The following is a 25284-nucleotide window of genomic DNA, read 5'->3' on the forward strand; positions in this document are numbered from 1 at the left end:
TTATTTCCTTTTTTCATTTTGTAGAATATTAATAAAGGAGGAATTACTTTTCAATTATAAATCTACTGTTGCATTTGCTAATAGGCCAGCTACTGGCAGTTCTACCTAACAATTATTTATTTTCTTTTTTTTTGTTTGTGACATCTTGAATTTGGATGGTTTGATCACTTAGACTGTTGGTTGTGACCACGTTCTGGATTCATCTAAAAGAGAGGATCGGTGCCTGGTGTGTGGAGGGGATGGTAACACCTGCTATGAGGTCAAAGGATCTTATGATACACCTACATTATCAAAAGGTATGTTCCTTAGGTCTTTCTATTGCTCTTTTATCTTACAAGAACTCCATGGCAAGTAAACATTTTTAAATTAACTATGTATATATCATTTTAATAATATCAAATGTTTTATTTATATATTTTTCATGCTATAACGAATATTATCATACCATTTTCACAGTTGTGAATATAGCATGTTTTAATTATTACAGCATACTTCTTCAAGATAAAAAAGGTGCACCTGTGCCCATAAAAACAAAGGAAAAAAGACAGAATCACACAATACTGTGTAGGCAGTGTCCACCGTAAGCAGATGTTATTAATCCTTGACACCCAAGGTACACACAAGGAGGACAAAAGTTTCATAAAGCCAAAGCACAATTTTTTTTTTATGTTAACAATTGAGAGCAATAAAAAAGGCATACGGATTTTGCGCAGTAAAAAATTGTCTAATAATTAAAGCAGATAAGCACCTCACAAACATCGATGGGGAAAAAGCATTTTCCAAGCCAGTCAGGGGATTGCATTTTGCCACTTGTTAGAGATCTTAGAGCGGGACCTGTCTAGAGAGTTACTAATTGACAGTCGCAAAATCTCTATCACAGCCCCACCATTGACCTTGGCATGCAGGCTGCCAGCTGATTGCATTACACTGGTCCGAGAAATGCTGATTTCCTAGTGATGTTTTGAGTTGTTTATTTGCTATTATTAATATTAAACACACTGTTTTTATTGCATGATATCCATGTGCCCTTTTTCTTGTTCCCTATTGGCACCTGTGCCCAGACCTTTGGATATTTACATACTCTTAATCATTACTAAAGATAAGTTCACACTAGCCAAAGCTCTAAAAAGTAATCTGTGGTGGATCACTTTCCAGTGTGCAGGAGTCAAGTATATACAACCCACCACACAGCACACCCCATGATTATTTTCACCACCACCCTCTTATACATAAGACAGCAGTACCATCTATGCACATACATATACACTGCATGCATATGCAAATATTTACCCCTCTGGTGGCATAGCTGGCTGTCCCTATAGCCTCTTCAGGTCCCTTTCTTTTGCTCCTGTCCATGCGAAATCCTGGGGGCAGCAGCGGTGTACATTATTTAGTACCCTTCTCTCCTAAACTATTTAAAGTTTTGTATCATTATTTTAAGTAAGTATTAGGTAAGGATGTAAAAAATAACAATCATTCCTGGGAACTTGCTGGAAATGACCCGGCAACACCAGAACTTTGCTCTGGTTGATGGTTCATTGCAAGAATCATTTACATCTCCAGGATTCCAATTGCAGACATGTAAACAATGTGCATGATGTCATTTCTTTGAGGATGGGAAGGAGAAGAGGAGATGTGCGGGAGACATATCATATCTATGAGAGCTTAGCAAAGCAAATATTTTTTAAAGCAGATCAGAGTGTACAAAGTGTGACACTTTTATTCTTAAAAGGATCATTTGGTAATATTTTGAAAAAAAAACCTAAAATTTAAAACAGAAGTAAAATTTTTTTTTTCAAGAAATCATACTTACCTAGATGGATGCAGCATTGGTCCGAGGCTGCATCTGTCCCCCGTTGACTCTAAGACTGAGAGATCAAAGACCACTGATCTCAGTGCTCCGTGAGCAGAGAACTGGTGACTGTAATCGCTCTTCTGCTATTCTCCCCCCCCCCCCCATCGCGCTCACTGGAGCAGGAGCAGCTGGCTCAGGCTCTCGGCGTACCGCTGAGAGGCTGGGCCAGATGTTGGTCCAGGGATCTGGGTGGATCCTGACTTTAAAGTGGGGATCTTTCCTCAGCCTGGACTGGCTGAGTGACGTCATCTGACAGCAGACTTTAGCCTGCTGTTGGCTGAAAAACGGGTCACAGGAGTGCAGAATGAGCTGCACTGCTGTGATCCAGGATGCGGCTGTACTTCTCCTTTAACTTAATGGATAAGGAAACTTTCAAGCAGTATTTTCTGACCGTTTCCATACCCCTTCCCTCCTCCCCACAGCTAATCTATTCCACTCTCCCTTTCCTCTGCTGTTAACTCACTGATATCCTGCTGCAATTTTTATATGTGGCAGTAGCATTTAGTGAGAGTGTTGCTGAAGGGGAGTTGCTGGCAAAGTGGTAATAGGGTGGGGGTGGGGTTGTTGGGGTTGCTGGCACAGTGGTGGTGAAGAGGGTGCATGCAGATGAAGTGGTGAGTGATGCCTCTGTGAGAAGCTGTCAGCTGTAACTCCAGATACAGCCCTACTGGCCAGCAGCAAAGGCTGGGCGCAGGAGTTGGTGTTGTGTGCTGCTGAGATGGTGATTATAATGACTGTGTAAACCCTGTGCCTGCACCCCCCTTCTCTCACCACCATGCCTGAAACAACCCCACCACTGCGCCTGCACACCAACCATCCTCCTGCACTCTCACCACTGCTCCTGATCTCCATCTTGCCCACTTACTCTCACCACTTCTCTCCACTCACCACTACACCACCACCTGCGTCTGCATTTGCTGCCACTGCGCCAACATATGCTTTAGAGATTGTTGCCACTGTACCAGTGCACATTTCTTTGCTCTTCACTGCAGTGACAAGACCTTCTGTATTCGACACGGTCAACAAAGGGGCATACTGTTGCTAGTGTACTGTAAAAAAAATTTGTGGGAATGGCTGTGGGACATATTATAGAACCCAAGAACGTGGATAATATGATAAAAAGGGTATTAAAAAAAATATGTCTATATAATAGTATTATTTAGAATTTTCTTTTGGTATTCTAGGATACAGCCAACTCTTCACCATTCCAACTGGAGCAGTCAATATTCAGGTGAAGGAAATCACTCCCACAAGGAACTTTTTAGGTAAATTCAGAATGAACGCGCAAGTTTTAAACTGGAAATTACAGTTTTAAAGTGCAATGTATTACCCAAACTTTATTACAAGAAACATGAAGGTATAATACATAGCTCTTTATTGGTAAAAACATTACTGCTTTATTAACATGTTGTGGTTGATTTAGTAAAGGCAAATAGGCTGTTCATTGTGCAAAGACATTTGCCTTAGAGCTTAATGAATGTGGGGAAATGTCAATGATGTGCAAGGAAAATTAAAAAAACTTGATTTTTTTCTTGCACATGATTGGATGACAGAATTCAGCAGAGCTTCACCTCATTCATTAAGCTCTGGGGCAAAACTCCCTAACAAAGTGCAACTTCCCTTGCAAAGTGAACAACCTGTTTGCTGTTCGTAAATCAACCCCATTTTCTGAGGTCAATCTATTCCAAAATAATACATGTATTAACATTTTTCAGGCAAATTCTTATAAGTTATTATCAAATAACTTATTTAACCATAAAATATTTTGTTCTTTTTTACAAATTTACAAAATTTGACGACACGATGGCGGTTGTATTCAGGAGGTCCTATTAGGCATTTGGCAAGATTTACTATTTAATGTTTTATCTGCGAAGTAGATATCCTGTGGCTGTGCAAAAAAAATATATCTTTGCTTAAAAAGTGTGAAGAAAGCTGACAGTTCTGTTATGTGTTATTGCCTTCTGTTGTCTTTTTGTGAAATATTTCCATCCCTACCTTTTTCAGTATGTATAGTCATCGAGAGAGGAATTGAGCCGAAATCTCTCCTATATGATCACAGGCATTATAGCACTTGCTCTATGAGTCTGTTAAAAGCTAGAACTTTTCTCATACACAGATGACATGCAGTCCAATTTCACAAGTCTTTCTACTGAACGGTCTCAAACTAATGTAAGACAGTAGCACTAGCGCTCACAGTAGTCTGCATATAAGGACCATGATAGGGAAATTAGCATTAGCATGAATCGGCAATGTAATATTATATAGAATTTTTTTTAGAGTAATACATATACAAAAGAAAACCATATAAACATTTTGTTATGAAAAACTTATACAGAATAATGTATATTTTATCTAATAGTTATATGTTTTTCTTCTCAGCTGTAAAGAATGTACGTGGTGAGTATTACCTGAATGGACATTGGACTATAGAATACAGCCGGGCTCTGCACATAGCCAGCACCATCCTTCATTACTATCGAGGATCAGAGGGAGACCTTGCACCTGAGGTCCTAACAGCCAGGGGACCAACTACAGAACCCCTGGTTATTGAGGTATGTTGACAAATGAAGGACAGACAAACCTTTCTTATTGTGTATTATAGCTTCAGTATGCACAGAACCGCTGGAAATGAGAAATGTATCTATATCTTGTCAATTTAAACAGTGTAAGTGCTTGTGTTTTTTTTGGTTTGTTATGTTTTGTTTTTTTTTTTACTAGGCAGTGTTGAATTTTGATTTGATCTTGTGGAGCTTTGTACACTTGTGTTCATTTCTGCAGTCGCCAAGTTTGGCATATTTATTGCCATTTTTGTTAATGCAGCAAGTTGTGTTCTGGTGCCCCTGATTTAATCTTTGCCCCCAAATACAAGTACATGTAAATGCAAACATAAACTGCATTTTCAAGGCAAGACATTTTCCCTTGTACCCACTGCTTGCTGTTTTGACATCTGTGAACACTAATTCTAAAAGCGGGAGTGTCTGCCACTGCCTTATTTTACTTTATACAGTCCGTTCACCCCTCTCCAAACAAGAGAATATTCAGTTCAGAGGGTGGGGGTCACAGAAATTATTTTCATTAGCCTGAAGGTAAAAGAGATGGCAATTTCCCTGGCACTGGACTAGGTACTCCAGTAGGAGTTTATAGCAACTGAGCTCCCAAAAAACTATTATCATCCTCCATGCTGACATTTCAATTATAGTTTAATTGGCTTTAATAATTGTTGTTAAATTTAGCTCATTGGACTAGAATCCAACCGTGGAATACAATATCAATACTACCTACCCAACCAGGAGGAAACAGATGACTACCAGTGGAGCTATGGCTCTTGGAGTGAATGCAGTGCAGAGTGTGGAGGAGGTAAGAGAATGCAGATAAGATTTTTTTTTTCATTATTAGTGTTAGCTTTATGATTATTTATTTATAAATATATACTCTTATAGGTTACCAATCCCGCTTAGTGTTCTGCACAATAGACAATGAGGCTTACCCAGATTATATGTGTAGAGACAAACGAGCTCCACCAAGCAACCGAACCTGCAGCACTCAGCAATGCCCACAGACAAAAAGGTGAGATAATGCAGTATGGTTTTGTTCCAGTTTACATAATATAAACTCTGTCTATAAATTTAGACATTTAAATTTAGACATCCATTATTATAATTGTTACATTTTTTGCTGATTTCCATAATCTGTTTTACAGTTATTTCAAAGTACCACACAACTACAAATATCCATTTGATATGTATTCTGCATATTGTATTTATGCTTATTTTATTATGTATCCAGTGGTGTAGTACAGGGGAAGCAGATTGACATCTACCACTGGGCCCATGTCCCCACATAGGAATACAGCCCTGACTCCAGCTATTGCCTCCCATCATTGCATCAATGGAATCGTCATCAAGATAATTCACTTTCCCTTGTTATTCTGAACATTTTGGGCCCAAGGGACTACATACAACTCTAGTCTTTATCCTGGGCACGTGTTCTGATACTTTGTTTTTTAAGACAAAAACTGCAAAACAATCCTTTTACCATTTTCAAGTAAACGTTAAGGCATTAGGATAAAGACAGCAACAGAAAGGCCGGAATGTGCAATATAAACTTTCCCTCAAAAAAATTATGTTGTATTTGTGAAAATACGAAAACAATAGTCTTCAGGAGTTAGGTCATGAGATCCCAATGTCCTTTTCTAAAAGTAGCAGTCTAGGAGCAGGAATCACTGTAATGGTAACATCTGACTTTGTGGAGTAAAAATGCTATTATGGCACATTTGTTTGTAGCTCCTGGTAGGTTGAAGGACCTAGTGCTGTAAAGCCACCTGATTTGGTTTACTTTGAAAAGAAAAAACTCATCTGTAAAAGCACAGGATCTTGCTTACTAAATAGAAAAATAGTACATTTATTGTATAATACATTAAAATGTGTCTGAAAATGGCATCAAATGCAAATTCATACCATTGTTTTTCATTATTCTATGCACCTACCAAGGTAACAAAGCAAGCTGCCTGGATTGGCTCTACACACTTCTCTAGTGGTCACTCATTTTCAGAAAAGCAGTGGAAATATGGTATCTGATATATAAAAATGTTACCTGCAAAACAAAAATGAAGTAGGAAAGGTGCATTAACTAGAGGCCCTTTGACAAAGTCTTTAGATTATTCTTCTTATCTCATAATACTGGTATTTTGGTCAGTTCTTTCTTATGACTCTAAGAATCTGATTTTCTCATTCTTGTTCCTGAAGTGACACTAAACTCAGGTTTAAAAGAACAAAAGAAACCTATCCAAGTACTCTTTAACTCAAAAAGTACCTTCTACCAGCCTTCCCCAAATCTCCAAATTACTTTTGGTTTTGCTTCTGTGATCAGATTTACTGTCAGAAGGTGGGTATGTTCATCCTTCATGGTCCCATTGGGGGAGATTTACTGGTGCACACAGAATCAGCTTTTAACTTCAGCTTGTTTAATTAAACTTTACCAATAAAACCTAGAAGCTGATTGGTTACTATGCACAGCTGCACCAGTTTTAGTAAATCTTCCCCATTGCATCTATGAATGTAGCCACCCTCTTTTGTCTGCTCCTGAAATGGACTAGGGACTGAGACTTGTAGTGTGCATAAAGCCGTGCACATGAACATGCAGTTAGGTCCATATATATTTGGATACAGGCACAATTTTTATACTTTTTGACTCTGTATGCCACCAGAATAAATGCAGACTTTCAGCTATAATTCAAGGGGTTGAACATAAATATTAAGTACAAATTTTAGGAACTGCAACCATTTTCATACACAGTCCCTCCATTTTCAGGGGCTCAAATGTAATTGGACAAATGAATATAATCATAAATATAATGTTCATTTTTTATATTTTGTTAAGAATCCTTTACTGGCAATGACTGCCTGAAGTCTGGAACCCATGGACCTTACCAAAGACTGGGTTTCCTCCTTTCTAATGCTTTGCCAGGCTCTAACTGCAGCTGTCTTCAGTTGTTCTTTTTTGTGGTTCTTCCTGCCTTTAGTTTGGCCTTCAGGAAGTGAAATGCATGTTCAATTGGGTTGAGATCAGTTGATTGACTTGACCATTGCAGAATATTCCACTTCTTTTCCTTCAAAAGCTCCAGGGTTGCTTTTGCAGTGTGTTTTGGATCATTGTCCATCTGTACTGTGAAGCGCCGTCCAATCAACTTTGCTGCATTTGGCTGAATCTGGGCTGACAGTATATCTCTAAACACTGCAGAATTCATCTAGCTGCTTCTGTCTTCTGTCACATCATCAATAAACACCAATGACCCAGTGCCACTGGAAGCCATGCATGCCCATGCCATCACGCTGCCTCCACCATGTTTTACAGATGATGTTGTGTGATTTGGATCATGAGTTGTTCCAAGCCTGCTCTACACTTTTTTCTTCCCGTCATTCTGGTACAGATTAATTTTAGTTTCATCCGTCCAAAGAATGCTTTTCCAGAACTGGTCTGGCTTTTTTAGATTTTTTTTGGCAGTCTAATCTGGGTTTTCTATTCTTCAAGCTTATGAATGGTTTGCACCTTGTGGTGAACCCACTGTATTTGCTCTCGTGAAGTCTTCTCTTGATTGTATACTTTGACAATGATACGCCCACCTCCTGGAGAGTGTCCTTCACTTGTCTGGATGTTGTGAATGGGTTTTTCTTTACCATAGAGAGGATCCTGCGATCATCCACCACTGTTGTCTTCCGTGGACGTCCATGCCTTTTTATGTTGTTGAGCTCACCAATAAATAAAGGAGTAGCCCACACCTGGTCATGAAACAGCTTTTGATTCAATTGTCCAATTACTTTTGGTCCCTTGAAAAAGGGGGGATGGCTACTTACTGGCTAAGCTGTAATTCTTAAACCCTTCCTCCAATTTGGATGTACGTACCCTCAAATTAAACCTGAGTGTGCATTTTCAGCCCATATCCATTATATAACTATAGCTTGAATATGTTTTGGTAAATACCTGAAAAAAACTAAAATTGTGCCTGTGTCCAAATATATATGGTCCTAACTGTAGCTAACATGCACAGTTTGATGTTGAAAAGTATAGGTTCAAGAGTTCATGAAGGATGTTATAAGAAGGCACACGTAAGAAATTATTTTTAAAAAATAGATTACAGGTCTGTTAGGTAGTGAATGTGTATGGATTATTTTTGGTGCATAAGGATATTAGGCACAATTCACTAAGCAGTATCTTACTGCATTGCAGTATGTGGTAGGATACTGCACAGCATTAAAAAAAAAAAAAGTTTGAATTCACTAAAAAACACTACTAAAATACGTCACGAGTTATTTGATCAAGTCGTGCGGTATTTTAATAGTGACAACCATGTGTTAATGTTTCAGCTGTCATCGGGGTTCCTCACTGACAGCTGAATGTAAAAGAAAGGATTGCTGGCAATTAAAAAATTATTTAAAAAATGACATGGGGTTCCCCCCTCCATCCATCCATACCAAGCCCTTCAGTTCTGGTATGGATTGAGGGGAAACCCCATGCCAAAAGTTTAAAAAAAGGCGTGGGGGTTCCCCCTAAAATCCATACCAGACCCTTATTTGAGCATGCAACCCGGCAGGTCAGGAAAGGGGGGGGGGGGGTGAGCGAGCACCCCCCCTCCTAAACCATGCTAGGCCACATGCCCTCCAAACCACCTTGCCCCCATGTTGATGAGGACAAAGGCTTCTTCACCACAACCCTGGCTGGTGGTTGTGGGAGTCTGCGGGCTGGGGGCTTATCGGAATCTGGAAGCCCCCTGTAACAAGGGAGCCACAAGATCCCGCCCCCCCATGTGAATGAGTATGGGGTACATTCACAAAAAACCTGTAGTGTGAAAAAATACAGGAGACCGGCTTTGACAAGTCCCTTGTTAAACGAAGGAAAACAAAAGAATATCCCCCGAAGTAGATCCAACGTCAATCACGATGCCCGCCGACCTGAAAAAAGAAATGCATGCTGGGTCAATGATGTCACATGGGGCAGGTCACGTGCGTGATGTCACTGGGTGGCCCCTCTCCTTACATATTTAAGAACTGTCAAGCCAGCGGAGCAGTCAGACGGCCAGGAGCCAACGTCGGGAGTGGAACTTTTTTTTTTTCACGTTTCCGGGTAGCGGCAGGCATCATGATTGGCGTTGGATCTACTTTAAGGGACATTCTTTTATTTTCCTTCTTTTAATAAAGAACTTGTCAAAGCCTGTCTTTTTTACACTACAGTTTTTTTTTCTGTGAATGGGTAGTGATACCATGTACCCCATACTCATTCACATAGGGGGGGATCTGGGGGCCCCCTTGCTAAAGGGGGCTTCCAGATTCTGATAAGCCCCCCACCCAAAGACTCCCACAATCACAGCCCAGGGTTGTGGGGAAGAGGCCCTTGTCCCCATCAACATAGGGACAAACTGCTTTGGGGGGAAGCTCCCCTGCCCAAAGCACCCCCCCATATCGTGGGCATGTGGCCTGGTATGGTTCAGGAGGGGGGTGCTCGCTCATCTCCCCTTTCCTGACCTGCCAGACTGAATGCTCGGATAAGTGTCTGGTATGGATTTTGGGGGGGACCCCACACCATTCTTTTTTTTAATTGCCGGCAATTTTTTTTTCTTTTTTTTTTATATTCAGCTGTCAGTGGGGAACCCCGCTGACAACTGATGACTCATAGGTTGTTAGGGACTCAGCGGCCACTTAACAACCCATGACAGTACTGACAGATAACAGTATGTACTGCAAGCCTGGACCACTACTTAATTACCGCATGCATTTCATTATTTATTTCCTTTTGTGAATTGACTTTAAGGTCATTTTATGCAGTATTTACTAAGTGTTTTTCCTACTCTTGGCGAATACTGCATGCTAACAATAGTGAATTGACATTTTCAGTATCTCATCTTGGTCATGTGATTGACTTGACTCATGCGATTAAAGTTTAGTGAATTATACCCAGGGCTTTGTGTTACTTTAATGACTAAGGTCAGCGATCTCTGCAAAGATCCTTCTTTATTTGGATTTTACATTTCCTTGTCCCTTAAAATAGGTCCTCACTGATTTGATTATTCCTGAAAATTCGATCTTTTTATTTATGAAGTCCTTTCGAATCCAATTAATCTTAAATTTGATCAGTATGGTTTCTTGTCCACCACATGGAAAAACTCATTACAGTGGACAACTACAATCTACTTTCTTTTCTTCTTCACCAAAAAAAATACTTGCACTGTAATGTAAATGTACATGTAGTTTTTGTGCATACAATGCATTTATATGTGTTTATTCTGTGTAAAAGGATGTCTTACATATATCCGCCAACAATGTGGAGTCGAATAGTGAACACAAAAATGACCAGGTAAACAGAAGTAATATTCTTACTGGGTGCAGCTTTGCATTAACCAGCTGACCTCTTCAGTGTCTTCTGAAGGGTAATACTAAAACCTACAGTCTCTTGGTGACCAATAAGTGAAGTGCCTTGTATTTTTCAAGCTTCGCTTTTACATGGAAGAATGTATGCAGTGAATACTGAAGACCAACTAAACTTGAAAATTACATGAATACCTTTCTTACTCTCTCCAGCTATGTTTTTTGCAGACCATTTGTGCATTAAATGATGCAGGGAGTTCATACAAACTTTGGGGAATTGGCATCTGCTAAAGTTTTGTTTTATTTTATGGATCAACATTGCTGGAAACATTTTTTTGTTCCATCATTGACATGTAATTACGCCATACATAGACTTAAAATACACACATACAATATTCAAGATTTCCTTGATTCCACATGCCATCTCTTAAATACTCTAGTCGGTTGCTGGCTCAGGGCTGCCAGACCAGAAACTTTATTTTGTATAAAAGCAGCAAAATATAGGCTGTAAAATATATTGATTAAAGTTTTATATTACTATTTGCAAGATTGCAATATTGTGCAAAAATCTTGTTCACACTGTAGAATTTAATTTGGATAAACATTTTGCTTTAATCCATAGAAGCATTTCCCTGATAAATTAATTTATGGTAATAATCTATGTATAGAAAATGCAACCAAACTTATTTAAAAAGTTTAATGCACAACCAAAATGTGAAAAATATTTAATCAATAAAAAGTGTGTGATGCTTCTCCTTGGGTTTTTACATTCTGCTGATCTCTGGAAGTGGGTCTGGTGCAGTGGGTGCTTAAATCTTTAAGGTCTTACATGTCTGGTGCAAAGATTTAAACCTTTTTTTTCTATATGCTGCATGTAATATACTTGTTGAAAAGAGCATTTTGCATTAAAGCAATCGTATCTAAAGAAGAATGCCACTGACCCAATTGCCACCCAATTTGGCCACAACCCTGTGCAGTTTTATAGTGAACCTATAGTGAAAAAGTAATATGCAGTTATTTTAAAGAACTGTGGGAAAAAAAATAAATTTTTTAAATCTGAATTCACACAATTAGCTAAGTGTAAAGAGGTTTTTTGGGTTTTTTTTTACAATTCACTGTATCGATGAGTATTATAGGGGGGCCCTGACACCCCAGTCACTGAACACTTTGCATTCTGTGAACCCATTCACAACATCTAAAGCTTTCTGTGAATAGGCAGGAGAGAGAGGGCAGGCAGGAGAGAGGAGGGCAGGCAGAGTGGCTGTAACTCTCCTCTCAGAGCACAAACTATACTATTGGAGCTCAATGAACTAGAGAATTCTCAGCAAAAGGGAGAGATCCAGGAGGTGGCAAACACCTTCTTGTATTTAACTCCTCACATATCAGCAGACTTTAAATGTTAATTTTTTTCTGGACGTTCTTTTTAATGTTCAGCCTGCATATCATAAGTTTAAAATTCTGCCAAAACATTACCATGTCTCTGTACTATGGGTAATCTTTTATAGGATCAGCATTTAGTCATGTGAGCCTCTCAAAGGATACACTTCTTAGGAGGTTAATATCTCAGTAGTTATTAGGCAAGGGAGTAAGTGCAATGAAATAAAGACCTCCCCCTAGCAGATAATTTACACATCTCTTTATTTAGTAGAATAAAAAATTGGAAGACCAAGCGTATACAAATGTGAAAATCAGATCACAAAACACTGAAATAAACATTAAAGTGTTACTAAACCCACAACAATAAAATCAGGCTGTATGTGCAGTAATGTATGCTTATTATACTCACTGTGGAACCTAAGGGGTTAATCCTCCACATTGTTTAAAAAGCCTGTTTGATCCTGTCTTCACTGATCCTCCCCTTCTTTTATTGTCCCCAATCCATTCGCTGATAGTACAGAGCTCTAGGAGTCACTTTGCACATGCTCAGTTCAGTGTGTATGAGAGGTTTTTTTTTCCCTTTGGGAGGGTGCATGTGATCAGCACAGGGCCAATCAGCACTGTCCAGAGTAGTCTCATAGGACAGTGAGCAGAATGAAAACTCCTCCTACAAGCTTTAACCAGTGCTGGGCTGAACACTGATTGAAGTCACAAGACTGCTATATACTACTGATGAGAAAAGATATTTAGCAGTTTTTATTTACTAACATAATTGCATTTTCATGTTGTATGTACTGTGGGAGAACGGATATAGTGAATACAGGGTCCTGAGTTTAGTAACACTTTACCTGATATAATGATACTTTACATATAAGCCTTTAGATTTAAATTCCAGGTTTAAAAACAAATTGAATGCTAGGAGAGCTCTCGAAACTTCAAAAAAGTGGCTCATGGAATGATCAGCTTAATTGCCAGATGCTCTGTTTCAAACTTTCTGTAGGGTAAATATTTTTATAACATCTTCACGCTTTTCATATAACTTTCAGCTGGAAGGTTGGTGAGTGGGGACCATGCACAGCCACTTGTGGTGGTGGCACTCAGACTCGATCAGTGTACTGCATTTCTTATGAAGGCCGAGCCTCCCACCAAGTGGTAAACGATGCAGAGTGCACTGCGTTTATAGAAAAGCCAACCACCCAACAGATCTGCAATCTCCGAGCATGCGCTAAATGGAACACAGGCCAATGGACAACAGTGAGTGCCACCTTCCACATATGATTCCTCCTGTATTGAATTGTATTGTAACTGTACCTTCATGTTCTAAAGAGCTGCGTAACCTGTTGGCACTATATAAATCCTGTGTAATAATTTCACAATGAGGTCTTTCACAGCTTTTTTTTTTTTAAAAGAAAAAACGTCCGTGAAACAATATAGCAACTGCAAAAGCCCAACTGATTGTAGAAATGTAAGCTTTTTGTGGCTGTGATTCCTCTTCGCACCCAACTACTTAACATCACCAAGTTGCTACAAATATACAGATTTAAGGTTCTGATTTTACTGGCTGCATGTGTTATGGGGCAACATCACAGTATGTAGCAAAGTAAGGCTTCAGATGAAAGCCTCAGAGTTCATACTTTCAGAAGCAAGACATTTCTATATTTCTATGCTGCCATGTTTTCTATAAAGAACAAGCGTGTAGATTAGAAATTCGTTGTTGACAGATGATATCCATGCTACTAGCATCTTCAGAAGGTGAAGTCTGCAATGCCAACTTCCATATTCAATTATATTTAAAGAGGAAATCCACATCTACAGTATATTTCTTTCTTTTTTTTTTTTCTTTATTTAGGACAACACAACCAGTACATTCACAGGCAAACATATGAATGTCTCATTGTTAGTATGTAGACCTACAACAGGGAACCTAGTTACAGATATTGCATATAGTACATTTCTGATACTCCTTCCCTGTTGTTTAACGTCTGATATAGACCTTGCCATTACTTTCCCTGAGTAACAGCCATTTCATTTATCATGTAAACCGAAGGCCTGTCTGTACTTAAAGGATCTGGTATTTATTTTAACATACATAAGCTGATGTCTTCCCCAGGGGCTAAGCGGAGCTTATAGTGGGCAGAGGGGGAGGAGAGAAAGGAGGAGGAGAGAAAGAAAAGAAAGAAGAATTTAAAAAAGGGGAGGGGGTGGAGAGAGGGGTGAAGGTAAGTGGAGGGAAGAGTAGGTAGGGTCCTGAGGTTAGATAGGGAAGATTAAAAAGTGGCAAAGGTATAAAGCATCAGGGGTGGAAATGCTGAGCTGTAATGACCTCACCTTTCCATAGAGGATTTCCAGACTCACTTGAGGTGATATACTTTAAATCTGGGTTATCTCATAATCTGACTATGCAACCTTGAAATCGAACCAGGCCAAGCTGGGGGACACTCAATCAGTGACATGAGTGGGGAGCATATCCTGATATGTGGATGGAAAACAGTCCAAGGATACCATGTGTCTCAAAATGTCCCCTCTTTGTGAAGGATTACAGCAGATGGTGCACACCACCTGAGAACTTAGACCGGAATGGCCCTGTTTCAGGTTTGTAGCCTGATTTCTGGGCCGGTGGAGTGTGTCAGGCTAGAGCCCCCTTTGCCATCATTGGAGTCAGCTATATGGGCAAACTGTAGCCAGATCTGCTGTGCACCAGCTGGAACGCACAGAGCCTACACTTTTGGGACAGCGGCATTGGGCATGCATTCCAGCCAGCTACATGTGCACTATGGTGTGGGCACCATTCATCTCAGAGGCCATATATGAGTACTACATGAGCATCCATCCTAAGGGAGCAGTAGGAGATAGATGGGTAAGCAAGCCTATTAACCTAAAACTACAGCTACACCAACATGATCATTATCCTCTGTGTGGAGAGAATGTGGGGCGGTTAATGTGGAACATGTTGCTCATGGGACAGGTTTTGGATGGTACAAAAGGTTTTCTTTTTTTTTTCTTATCAATATTTTTATCTTTATTTCTGCTTGTACTTGTACACCTACACAATATATTAATATGAATAATGACTTGTCTGGTTGATCATAAGCAGTGCTATGTATGGCAAGTCTAGTTGATGCACATAAGTTTGTTTATTTTGTTGGGATTGACAGGACATGTGGAGCCAGTTCCCACCCACTGGGTAGGTCGGAGACGCTTCCACTTGTCACAAATAGTCTTAACACCATCTTATAAAAGTCAGTCTTGTTGCCTCTGAGGAAGAGGCTAGTCCTTGAAATGCATTAACTTGTTGGAGGTCCTATTGCCCTGTCATGTGACATGATGAATCGTGGCTTGGACTGAGCTGTTTTTATATTATGAGCTTGTGATAGCCGCTATTTTTTGAGTATAATACTTTTACAAAAATAAAAATATGTTTTAAGATTAATGTACTAGGCCAGTGTGCTCTCTGTTTGACTGTATGGTTACAAGGATGATTAATAGTATGTTAGCAGGATCCGATTTATATGTAGTAAAAATCTATCAGACAGTGCCCTTCTGTACATCTTTCCAGTAAGAGGATTTTTTTTTTGGACAACTCCAAAAAATGGAAATGAGTGTACAGTATAATTATATCATTATTTTCCTAGTCAAAAAATACAATGTATAGTTACAATCACTGAAAAAAAATCAACCTAGCCTACTGAAATACACTGCTCAAAAAAATTGAAGGAACACTTTTTAATCAGAGTATAGCATCAAGTCAATGAAACTCCTGGGATATTGATCTGGTCAGTTAAGTAGAAGAGGGAGTTGTTAATCAGTTTCAGCTGCTTTGGTGTTAATTAAATTAATAACATGTGCACTAGATGGGCAACAATGAGTTGACCCCCAAAACAGGAATGGTTTTACAGGTGGAGGCCACTGACATTTTTTTCCCTACTCATCTTTTCTGACTGTTTTTCACTAGTTTTGCATTTGGCTAGGGTTAGTGTCACTACTGGTAGCATGAGGCAATACCTGGACCCTACAGAGGTTGCACAGGCAGTCCAACTCCTCCAGGATGGCACATCAATACGTGTCATTGCCAGAAGGTTTGCTGTGTCTCCTAGCACAGTCTCAAGAGCATGGAGGAGATTCCAGGAGACAGGCAGTTACTCTAGGAGAGCTAGACAGGGCCGTAGAAGGTCCTTAACCCATTAGCAGGACCGCTATCTGCTCCTTTGTACAAGGAGAAACAGGATGAGCACTGCCACAGCCCTACAAAATGACCTCTAGCAGACCACTGGTGTGAATGTCTCTGATCAAACAATCAGAAATAGACTTCATGAGGGTGGCCTAAGGGCCTGACATCCTTTAGTGGACCCTGTGCTCACTACCCGGCACCATAGAGCTCGGTTGGCATATGACATTGAACACCAGCATTGGCAGGTTTGCCACTGGTGCCCTGTGTTTTCACAGATGAGAGCAGGTTCACCCTGAGCACATGTGACAGACGTGAAAGGGTCTGGAGAAGCCATGGAGAATGTTATGCTGTCTGTAACATCGTTCAATATGACCGTTTTGGTGGTGGGTCAGTGATGGTCTGGGGAGGCATATCCATGGAGGGACACACAGACCTCTACAGGCTAGATAATGGCACCTTGACTGCCATTAGGTATCGGGATGACTCATTGTCAGACCCTACACAGGTTCAGTGGGTCCTGGGTTCCTCCTGGTGCACGACAATGCCCGGCCTCGTGGTGAGAGTATACAGGCAGTCCCTGGAGGATGAAGGAATTGATACTATTGAATGGCCCCCACACATACCTGACCTAAATTCAATAGAACACCTCTGGGATATCATGCTTTGGTCCATCCGATAACGCCAAGTTGCACCTCAAACTATCCAGGAGTTCAGTGATGCCCTGGTCCAGATCTGGGAGGAAATATCCCAGGACACCATGCATCGTCTCATTAGGAGCATGCCCCAACGTTGTCAGGCATGTATACAAGCACATGGGAGCCATACAAACTGAGTACCATTTTGAGTTGGTGCAATGAAATTTCAGCAAAAAGGACTAGCTTGCTGCATCATTTTTTCACTTTGATGGAAAATTATCAACCTACAAAGGATTGAATTCAAAGACACCCGGAAAATCAAACGATGGGGCATCCTTACATTTCTAACACATTACCTGGTCTATATCAGTATAGATATCAGCATGATATTTTTCCCCATTGAGATCTGATGTGTTTTCAAAGTGTTTCTTTAATTTTTTTGAGCAGTGTATTTACATCTTCTCATGTTTTTTTATTATTCATTTTCACAAATTCTATCGATATGACAAAAGCTAGGAACAAAAGACATGATGTTGTCACTCTCAGTTCTCTCTTCATACAGCTGTTTAAGTTTTGGGGTGTTTCAGGTTTGGCGCTACAAAGTTATGCTATTTAATGGTATTTACCTATCTATCTTTCTCCATCTCTTGCTTTGTTTCTCTTATTACTATGATTTCTCGTGTCATGATTTTTAAAAAAATAAAAATATATATGTTATTAAAAATCAGGTATTGTCTTCCAGTGCTCAGCAGAATGTGGAGAAGGAATACAGAAACGAACAGTAACTTGCCGAACAGACACTGGCGCCATCGTTCAGGACACAGCTTGTACACATCAGGTCAAGCCTTCAGACAGCCAGCTGTGTTATGGTGAAAACTGTGTTCAGGAAATTGGCTGGCACATTGGAGAGTGGGGCTTGGTGAGAAATGTTATTTTTATATATCATACACTTTTAGTATACATGGATTTCACATTTCAAGATGTAGATTTTCTTACCTCTGTAGACTAAAAGGTCAATCAATTATTCAATCCTTTGTCAGTAGAGCAGTGTTTCCCAAACTTTGTGCAGTTCCACCATAAAGCCAATTATATAAACTATCTTATACAGCAAATAGTTCCTATTAATATGTGCTGCTTTATATGTGCAGTAGCCCATCACAACCAACCTTCACTGTGAATTAGAGCTTAGAAATAAGAAATAAGAATATGTATCTTAGTTTTAGATGACGCCAATGGACATACATACACTCTTAAAAAATTAAAGGGAAGTGAGGAGCAGCTAATACTTGGAAACCAAGAATAGTAAACTGCAAATATCTTTAGACAAGCGCTCCTCAGGATGCGATTATATCGCATCCAAAATGCAGACCTTATCTACCAAACACAATCTTAATGTGCCAAAATACTAATATGTAAAAAAATATATATGATATAACAAGTGCAACAATTATATCTTAAATCTCATCAATTATATATCATATATCCGTAATCACTAATATTTGAGTGACAATGTGTCCATGTTTAAATATCCACGAATAAATGCAAATATAAGTCCTTGTTATCTTTATAAATATTTGTGCTTTTAAAACACCACCACACTGTGTCAAATTCACTACCAAATTGAATTAACTCACAAGAGCTCCATGCTGGTAATGTTATAAACTAACTAATAAGCAGTGGCTCTGGGAGCAACGATCTGCAGGAATCCCGACAGACGTTGTCCTCACGTAAAGTGCTGTTGACTGATAACGTGAGCATGTATAACATTGGTAGTACGCATTCAAGACCATTTGAAACATTGCATAACACCTTCTAAAACTGTTTATTTTGGTCCAAGCATAGTAAAATAAATATCTTCTAGCTTGGTTGCAAATATTGGTGGTTGAAATGATTGAAATTCACATTTAATTCTTTAAAGGATATAGTGGTAACTGCATGTAGTGATTGCACATGTATTTTTTTTATAGCATTCAACTTGTGATTGCAATTATATCTTTAGTTATTACTAATATATATATATATATATATATATATATATATATAATTTCCAATTTATTATTTTGCAATTCAGTCGCCTGATAGGGGATATTAATTTGCTAAACCTAGATGGTTTGACCATGTAATTTTTAAGGCCCTTAATAGCATCTACTACAGTCTGTATGTCATAACAGTCTCTAATAACTCTTGGTGTGTTGCATTGATTCACTCTTAATTTCTTGACTATTAAAACATTTTATGAATGTCTGCCGTGCTTATATTCACTGTATAGTGTTCTAAAAGCTGCAATAATGGCATAAGAAAACGTCAAGTGGTTTGCGCTGACAATGACAGAAACTTCTATGAACCAGAGACTTGTGAAGCCTATGAGCCTGAAAGGCCAGGTGTTATTGAGAGCTGTAATATGCAGCCTTGTTATCACAAACAACGTAAGTTTAGCTTGTTTTTGTGCTACTGTTCATAGGTTAATCCTTGATAATAACAGACCTGGAATTAAATCTGTATGTCCATTGCTATGAAGGAGTTTGGGGTATTTTAAAGACAATTGACTGATCAGTCTTTGGCCTTGTCATTACCTACATTCATAAGTTTAGGTTTTATGACTGAAAGAATCAGGTATAGATGCAAGTAGAAGTAATGTAGAAATGGTGTTTCTGTGCAGAATTGCTGGGCTTACGTTTCATGATAATGTGAGGGGTGTTTTGCAGCTCATGAACCTCTTGGGTAGAGCTGCCAGTTGTGGTGTAGCTAGTTAAAATGATTCTTGTCCCATGAAATGGAAAATCCCTACTTGTATATCTAGGATTTTTTCTGAGGCTGGCCATAATTGTTGCAAATGTAGTTTATTTCAACCATTTTGAGCCACTGGGAATCAAAAATAAGATTGCAAGTAATTGCCAGAAGCTAAGGACTCTACCACAATATACTATGCCTGAGTTTGATCAACCACTAGAATTTGGTTGAATGTAAAGGTGAAAGTTGATTGTAAAGGTGAAACTGGGCAAAAAATTTACCAAAAATGGTAAAAAAGGAGGCAATGTCATGGAAAGCAATCTGATTTTCTGCCTAGTTTAATCAGATAATTTCAATCTCATTTCCTTGGGATCAGTTGAAACCACCATCCTATGGGGATTATTTGCTAAAACTGGAGAGTGCAAAATCTGGTGCTGGTACAACTCTGTTAAGAAACCAATCAGCTTCCATTTTTTTTGCCAAAGCTTAATAGAGAAAGCTTAAGTTAGAGGCTGATTGGTTACCATGCACAGATATCCCAGGTTCTGAGTGCTCCAGTTTTAGTCAATCTACTCCTATGTCTTTGATAGTTTTGAGCCCTCAACAAAAATGGAATTGAAAGTACAATCACTCCATTGGTTTGCCATGTGTATAGTCAGTTTAAATGTTACAGGTGGTGGTGGTTGGTATCAGGGGCGGACTGACAACTCATGGGGCCCCCGGGCAATAGGGGATCATGGGGCCCCTGTGTCCTTTCCCAAACTCAAAAAAGCCTATGAAAAAGGTACCAAGGGCATCTCATGGGACCCCCTACTGACCCCGGGCCCTCAGGCAGTGCCTGAGTTTCCAACCGAGTTTCCAAATGGTCAGTCCACCCCTGGTTGGTATTATCTTACACTGTAATTATAATGTGTTGTCTCTGTTTGTAGATGTTCCCAGTATGCAAGATACCTGGGGATATGATAACTCAGATCAATTTGTGTTAACACGATTCAAGCAGGACTATCCAAGTAAGTACTTGCATATTTTTTAGCTTTAGTTCCTCTGGCTTACATGGTACCTTGGCCTTCTCTTATTTAGCACATCTATTGGAAGTCTGGTGAAATGTGAAACTTCTTTTTTGTTTCTTTTTTTTTTTTAACTTATGTAAGTAATCCCTTGTAAGAATTATGAGATGTTTGTATACCTATCTTTACAGCCCGCTCTCCAGAAACAGATGACAATTTTCTTCCCAACAATGATTGCAGGAGAACAAGGTATGCACATAATCATACACTTTTATGACCACATCAGCATCTGCACTATATAATTTAAAAATGGGGCATATAACAATCAGTGAGATGTGGATATACTGTTATTTTATCCAGACTGTGAATGATAAACTCTGTGTAGTTGCTATAGGGTATGTGGAATTCCAGTTTAAAAGAAAAAACAATCACCCCCTCTTTGGCACTACCCCAGCAGACTTACCACTAGGATTGAGAGGGGAGGGTGAACTAGAATTCAATGGGAGGGACAGGTCAGTTAGGAGTCAGACATTAATGGAGGGTGGAAGAAGGTTTCCATGTTACAAATAACTATTGGAAATTATAGTACTATGTGTACTACTTAAAAAGATATGCAAAACACAAAAGCAAAATGTGATAATAAATTAAAGTGTTTGTTCACTAATGGCAGAAGTTTGCCATGGAAATAGGTGAATTGGAAGCTTTGGTGCATAAAGAGAACTATGATTTAATTATTAATTATCAATTATGATTGCAAAATGGCACTGCTGGAACAGTTAAAGGACAAAAATGTCTAAACCTATTACAAGACAATTTTATGGGACAGTTCATAGAGGCCCCAAACAGAAATGATGCTCTGCTGGACCAGGTAATCTCAAACCATGCAGAGCTTATTAATAATGTTAATATAAAAACATCTGGGTAGCAGTAACCATAACATGGTAAGGTGTGAGCAACAAACACATACTGGAAAGAAAAAAACACACTGAACTTTAAGAGAGCATATTTTTCAAGGACAAGGGCTGGGTCAGAACTTTAGCTCTGAGAAAATAATCAATATATAATTTATGAAAACAGGCAAGGATCTGGACTTAAGGAAATTCCATACTAGGTTTCATAAATCAACTGATAATCCGAGGTCTTTATTTGCGCTAATTTGAAGATTGAATAAAAAGCAATAATGTGCAAAAATATATATTTGTTAATAATAAAAATCAGTGCAAAATGGTAATAAATTATAATAACTGATGATAAATAATAAAAAAAATTAAAATAGCAGTACAATGATCTAATCCAAAATAATGGTTACAAATTCGAACCAGCAATTATTTTTAAATATTAATGAATTAAAATCAACTGTCTAGAAATGCTGAGTATAAAACTCTCAGTGACTCCGCAGCATATGACAACAGCTATGCAAATCGATCACGTGATCTCTCTACAACCAAATATTCAAAACTCAACGTGTACCTTGGCAAATCAAATGTTCCACTAAGTTGTCTACTTTGTCATGTATACCCAGATAAACCATTGACTAGAAGCTGAAATTAGCTTCGGGGATATTTAAAAGAGAATTCTCCCCCCAGAGAATTGAAATATTAATACTACAGTTAAAATCATTTCACATCAACTCCGGTGCTATCCATATATCAGACTAAATGATTTAGCTGGAGGTAAAATGCTGGTACAAACTGCTTGCAGAAAAATGAAAGTTATACATTACCAATATTTTCTCTGGTATCAGTGATGTCAGCTGTTTTGCCAGCTAATGTGTGTGTTTCTGTGTGTCTCTGTTTTCTTGCCTCCTCTCTTGTGTTCATCTCTGTCCATTTCTTAACTTTTATCTCCCCAAAAAACTAGGTGGGCATTGCTTATTTTGCCTAATATTGATGTCACACTAGATATCATTTTCTTTCCTAATCACATGAAGTGGGCAGTATAGGATTAGGAATAGTTTTGGCGTTTTCTCACACTGTGTTGACCTTTAAACCTTGCTTGTAGTAAAAACTGTAAATTTAAGAGGTGATAGAACTGGTTAGACAAACTTGGACCAGTGTCACTGAAAATAATGCATTACCAAAGTGATTCTGGAGAAAGGAAAAAAACATTCTACCTATACATCTTACAGACATTCGGTGAGGTCATTTGTACTGAGATTGTCACAAGTTAGCCTGCAGCCTCCTGTTGCTTTGTCTTACTTCCTTGCTGTTTGTGTTTCCTTCACATGTGTGTGTCTCTCTGCTCACTTATGGGCACCGGCTGGTATTCCCTGGGTTTTATGTTCTTCCCTTTCATCACGTCCTGGCCCGCCTCCTTGTCTGCCTGTCTATTTAGGACATGCTCAGTCTGTCCCACATTGCCTGAGCAACATTTGTTGTCTATGCTCCCCAGTGGGCTTCCAAGTATCCGGTCTAGTGGTTCAGTGTACCGACCCCGGCTTTGTCCCTGACTTCTCTCCTACATTGTCCACCTGTGTACCGACCCCAGCTTCATTCCTGACCTTGCTTGTCTTCCGCTTGTCCCGACTTCGGCTTGTCTTCTGGATCTCCTAGTCTACTCTCATTGCACCCTGCTCCCACTAGTGGTCTCTTCTACAACAGCTGGGTGTACCTGGGGGCCGCAACCTGGTTCCAGCCTGTTCCAAGTCCATCCCCACCATCAGGGGCTCTGGTGAACAAGCAGGCTGGGGCTTAGACTCCACGCCCCGGGGAACCCCAAGCTGTGGATTAAGAGCTCACCACCACAGGTGCTGACAGAGATTTCTTAATTATCTAACTTCTTCTGTAGCATACAGACGTAATATAATGAACTCAAACTAATTATTTATAACTTTGAAAACATAATATCCATAATATATACCAATATGTATTCATTGTTAAAACCAATTAATATAGATAAAATAAATATGTATATGGAGATAGAATATAGTAATATAAAACCCAAAGTACTTCATTATGCAAGTATTAACTTCTTGCAATAATAATAGAGTTGACATTTTTTGTTAATATATTTTGCGACAGTGTGAGGAAATTGCAGCCGATAACCAGCAACTGTATTTACATTGTGATCTGCTGTGTCATTGGACACAGCTGATCACATGGTTAAAGGCTAAGAATAGGCATGCATCATACATTCTAGGGGGGTACAACTGGGGGAATCAATGGTGGAGAAGGATCTGGGGGTTCTGGTAGATCACAAGCTTAATAATGGCATTCAATGCCAAGCTGCGGTTTCTAAAGTGAGCAAAATCCTCTCTTGTAATATAAGAGGTATAGACTCCAGAGAGAGAGATATCATATTACCCCGGTACAAATCATTAGTAAGACCTCATCTGGAATATGCAGTTCAGTTTTGGGCACCAATTCACACAAAAAAAAAACATTGGGGAACTGGAGAAAGTACAGAGAAGGGCAACCAAACTATTAAGAGGCATGGAGGAGCTCAGCTATGAGGAAAGATTAGAGGAACTGAATTTATTCTCACTTGAGAAGAGGAGATTAGGGGGGATATGATCAACATGAACATGGTGTAGAGTTTTTCACTTTAATATCATCACAGCGGGCAAGGGGGTACTCTGCGTCTGGAGGAATAGAGACTTAATCTGAAAATACAGAAAGGCTTCTTCACAGTAAGCTGTGAAAATGTGGAATAGACTCCCTCAAGAGCCAGTTCTGGCCAGCTCTAGATTGTTTAAAAAAAAGGCCTGGATTCTTTCCTGAATGTACATCTCATAACTGAATACTAACATTTATAGGTATAGTTGATCTAGGGAATATCTGATTGCATCTTGGGGGATCAGGAAGGAATTTTTATCCCGCTGGAGAAAACAGGATCATGCTTTATTGTTTTTTTGCCTTCCTCTGTATCAACTGTGGGTATAGGATTGTATAAACATTTATTTCCCTTTTTTTGGTTGAACTAGATGGACGTTTGTCTTATTTCAACCAGACTAACTATGTATATGTAACCATGACCATTGCTGCTCCTGTTACGGGTTGAATAGTGGCTGGTGTCTTTCAACCCACTTCCTGTGAACCATAGTTGACATGGATACACACCCTGGGGTGTGGGGGCAAACTGTAGCTTTCTAATGCCAATCCCAACAAATATCAGTTAAATAAAGAAAATCTTGTTTTTGAAAAGACTCCATTTTTTTTCCCTCTGTGCAAATGTTCTGTTCCTTCTGCAATTTAAAATAAATTGATAACCATACAAAATACCAGTTTCGGTAGACTGATCATACAATATTCTAGTAAAAATCTGTTTGCTAATTACTGCTTATCCATTTAGTACAGACCACTAAAAGTGATTGGATGTGCCAGTTCTGTTAATCAGGATAAGGATAATGGAGCATAACACACTAAACAGAGAATCTTTGATTGTGGCTTATTATTTTGTTGTAGATATAGCTGCTGCCCAGATAGGGTGACACCTGCCCAGGGTTATAACAATGAAGGATGTCCCAGTGAAAGGAACCCAAGAGCTGACCCTCAAGTACGTGCATTCATGATGCTACCTTTTTTTATCTTTAGCCAACTAAATACACATATAATGTATATGTTTGTTAAGATGAGATCATGCATTACAGACTCAGGTACTGTTATGGCGCTGCTTGTAAGTCATTAAAGCGAACTTTTACTGGGAAAAACATGCA

At 39.1% G+C, this 25284-nt stretch overlaps 1 protein-coding gene across 5 annotated transcripts in view; it reads left to right on the forward strand.

The window, feature by feature from the left end:
- Positions 1–25284, forward strand: part of PAPLN (papilin, proteoglycan like sulfated glycoprotein) — a 149165-nt gene that overhangs the window by 106937 nt on the left and 16944 nt on the right. For 4 of the 5 annotated variants that reach the window (XM_089686871.1, XM_089686872.1, XM_089686870.1 and 1 more), the window contains 12 exons: positions 173–296; positions 3040–3120; positions 4235–4407; positions 5089–5212; positions 5296–5422; positions 10643–10702; positions 13137–13344; positions 17636–17812; positions 19163–19319; positions 20553–20633; positions 20822–20879; positions 25034–25124. In XM_089686871.1, the coding sequence (XP_089542997.1) occupies positions 173–296; positions 3040–3120; positions 4235–4407; positions 5089–5212; positions 5296–5422; positions 10643–10702; positions 13137–13344; positions 17636–17812; positions 19163–19319; positions 20553–20633; positions 20822–20879; positions 25034–25124 (1461 nt within the window). The remainder of the gene's footprint in view (positions 1–172; positions 297–3039; positions 3121–4234; positions 4408–5088; positions 5213–5295; positions 5423–10642; positions 10703–13136; positions 13345–17635; positions 17813–19162; positions 19320–20552; positions 20634–20821; positions 20880–25033; positions 25125–25284) is intronic. The other variant, XM_089686874.1, reaches the window with a different exon arrangement.

This window comes from Staurois parvus, unplaced genomic scaffold, assembly GCF_062004578.1.
Source record: "Staurois parvus isolate SC_StPar_1 unplaced genomic scaffold, SC_StPar_1.0 ptg000414l, whole genome shotgun sequence".
Classification (NCBI taxonomy): domain Eukaryota; kingdom Metazoa; phylum Chordata; class Amphibia; order Anura; family Ranidae; genus Staurois; species Staurois parvus.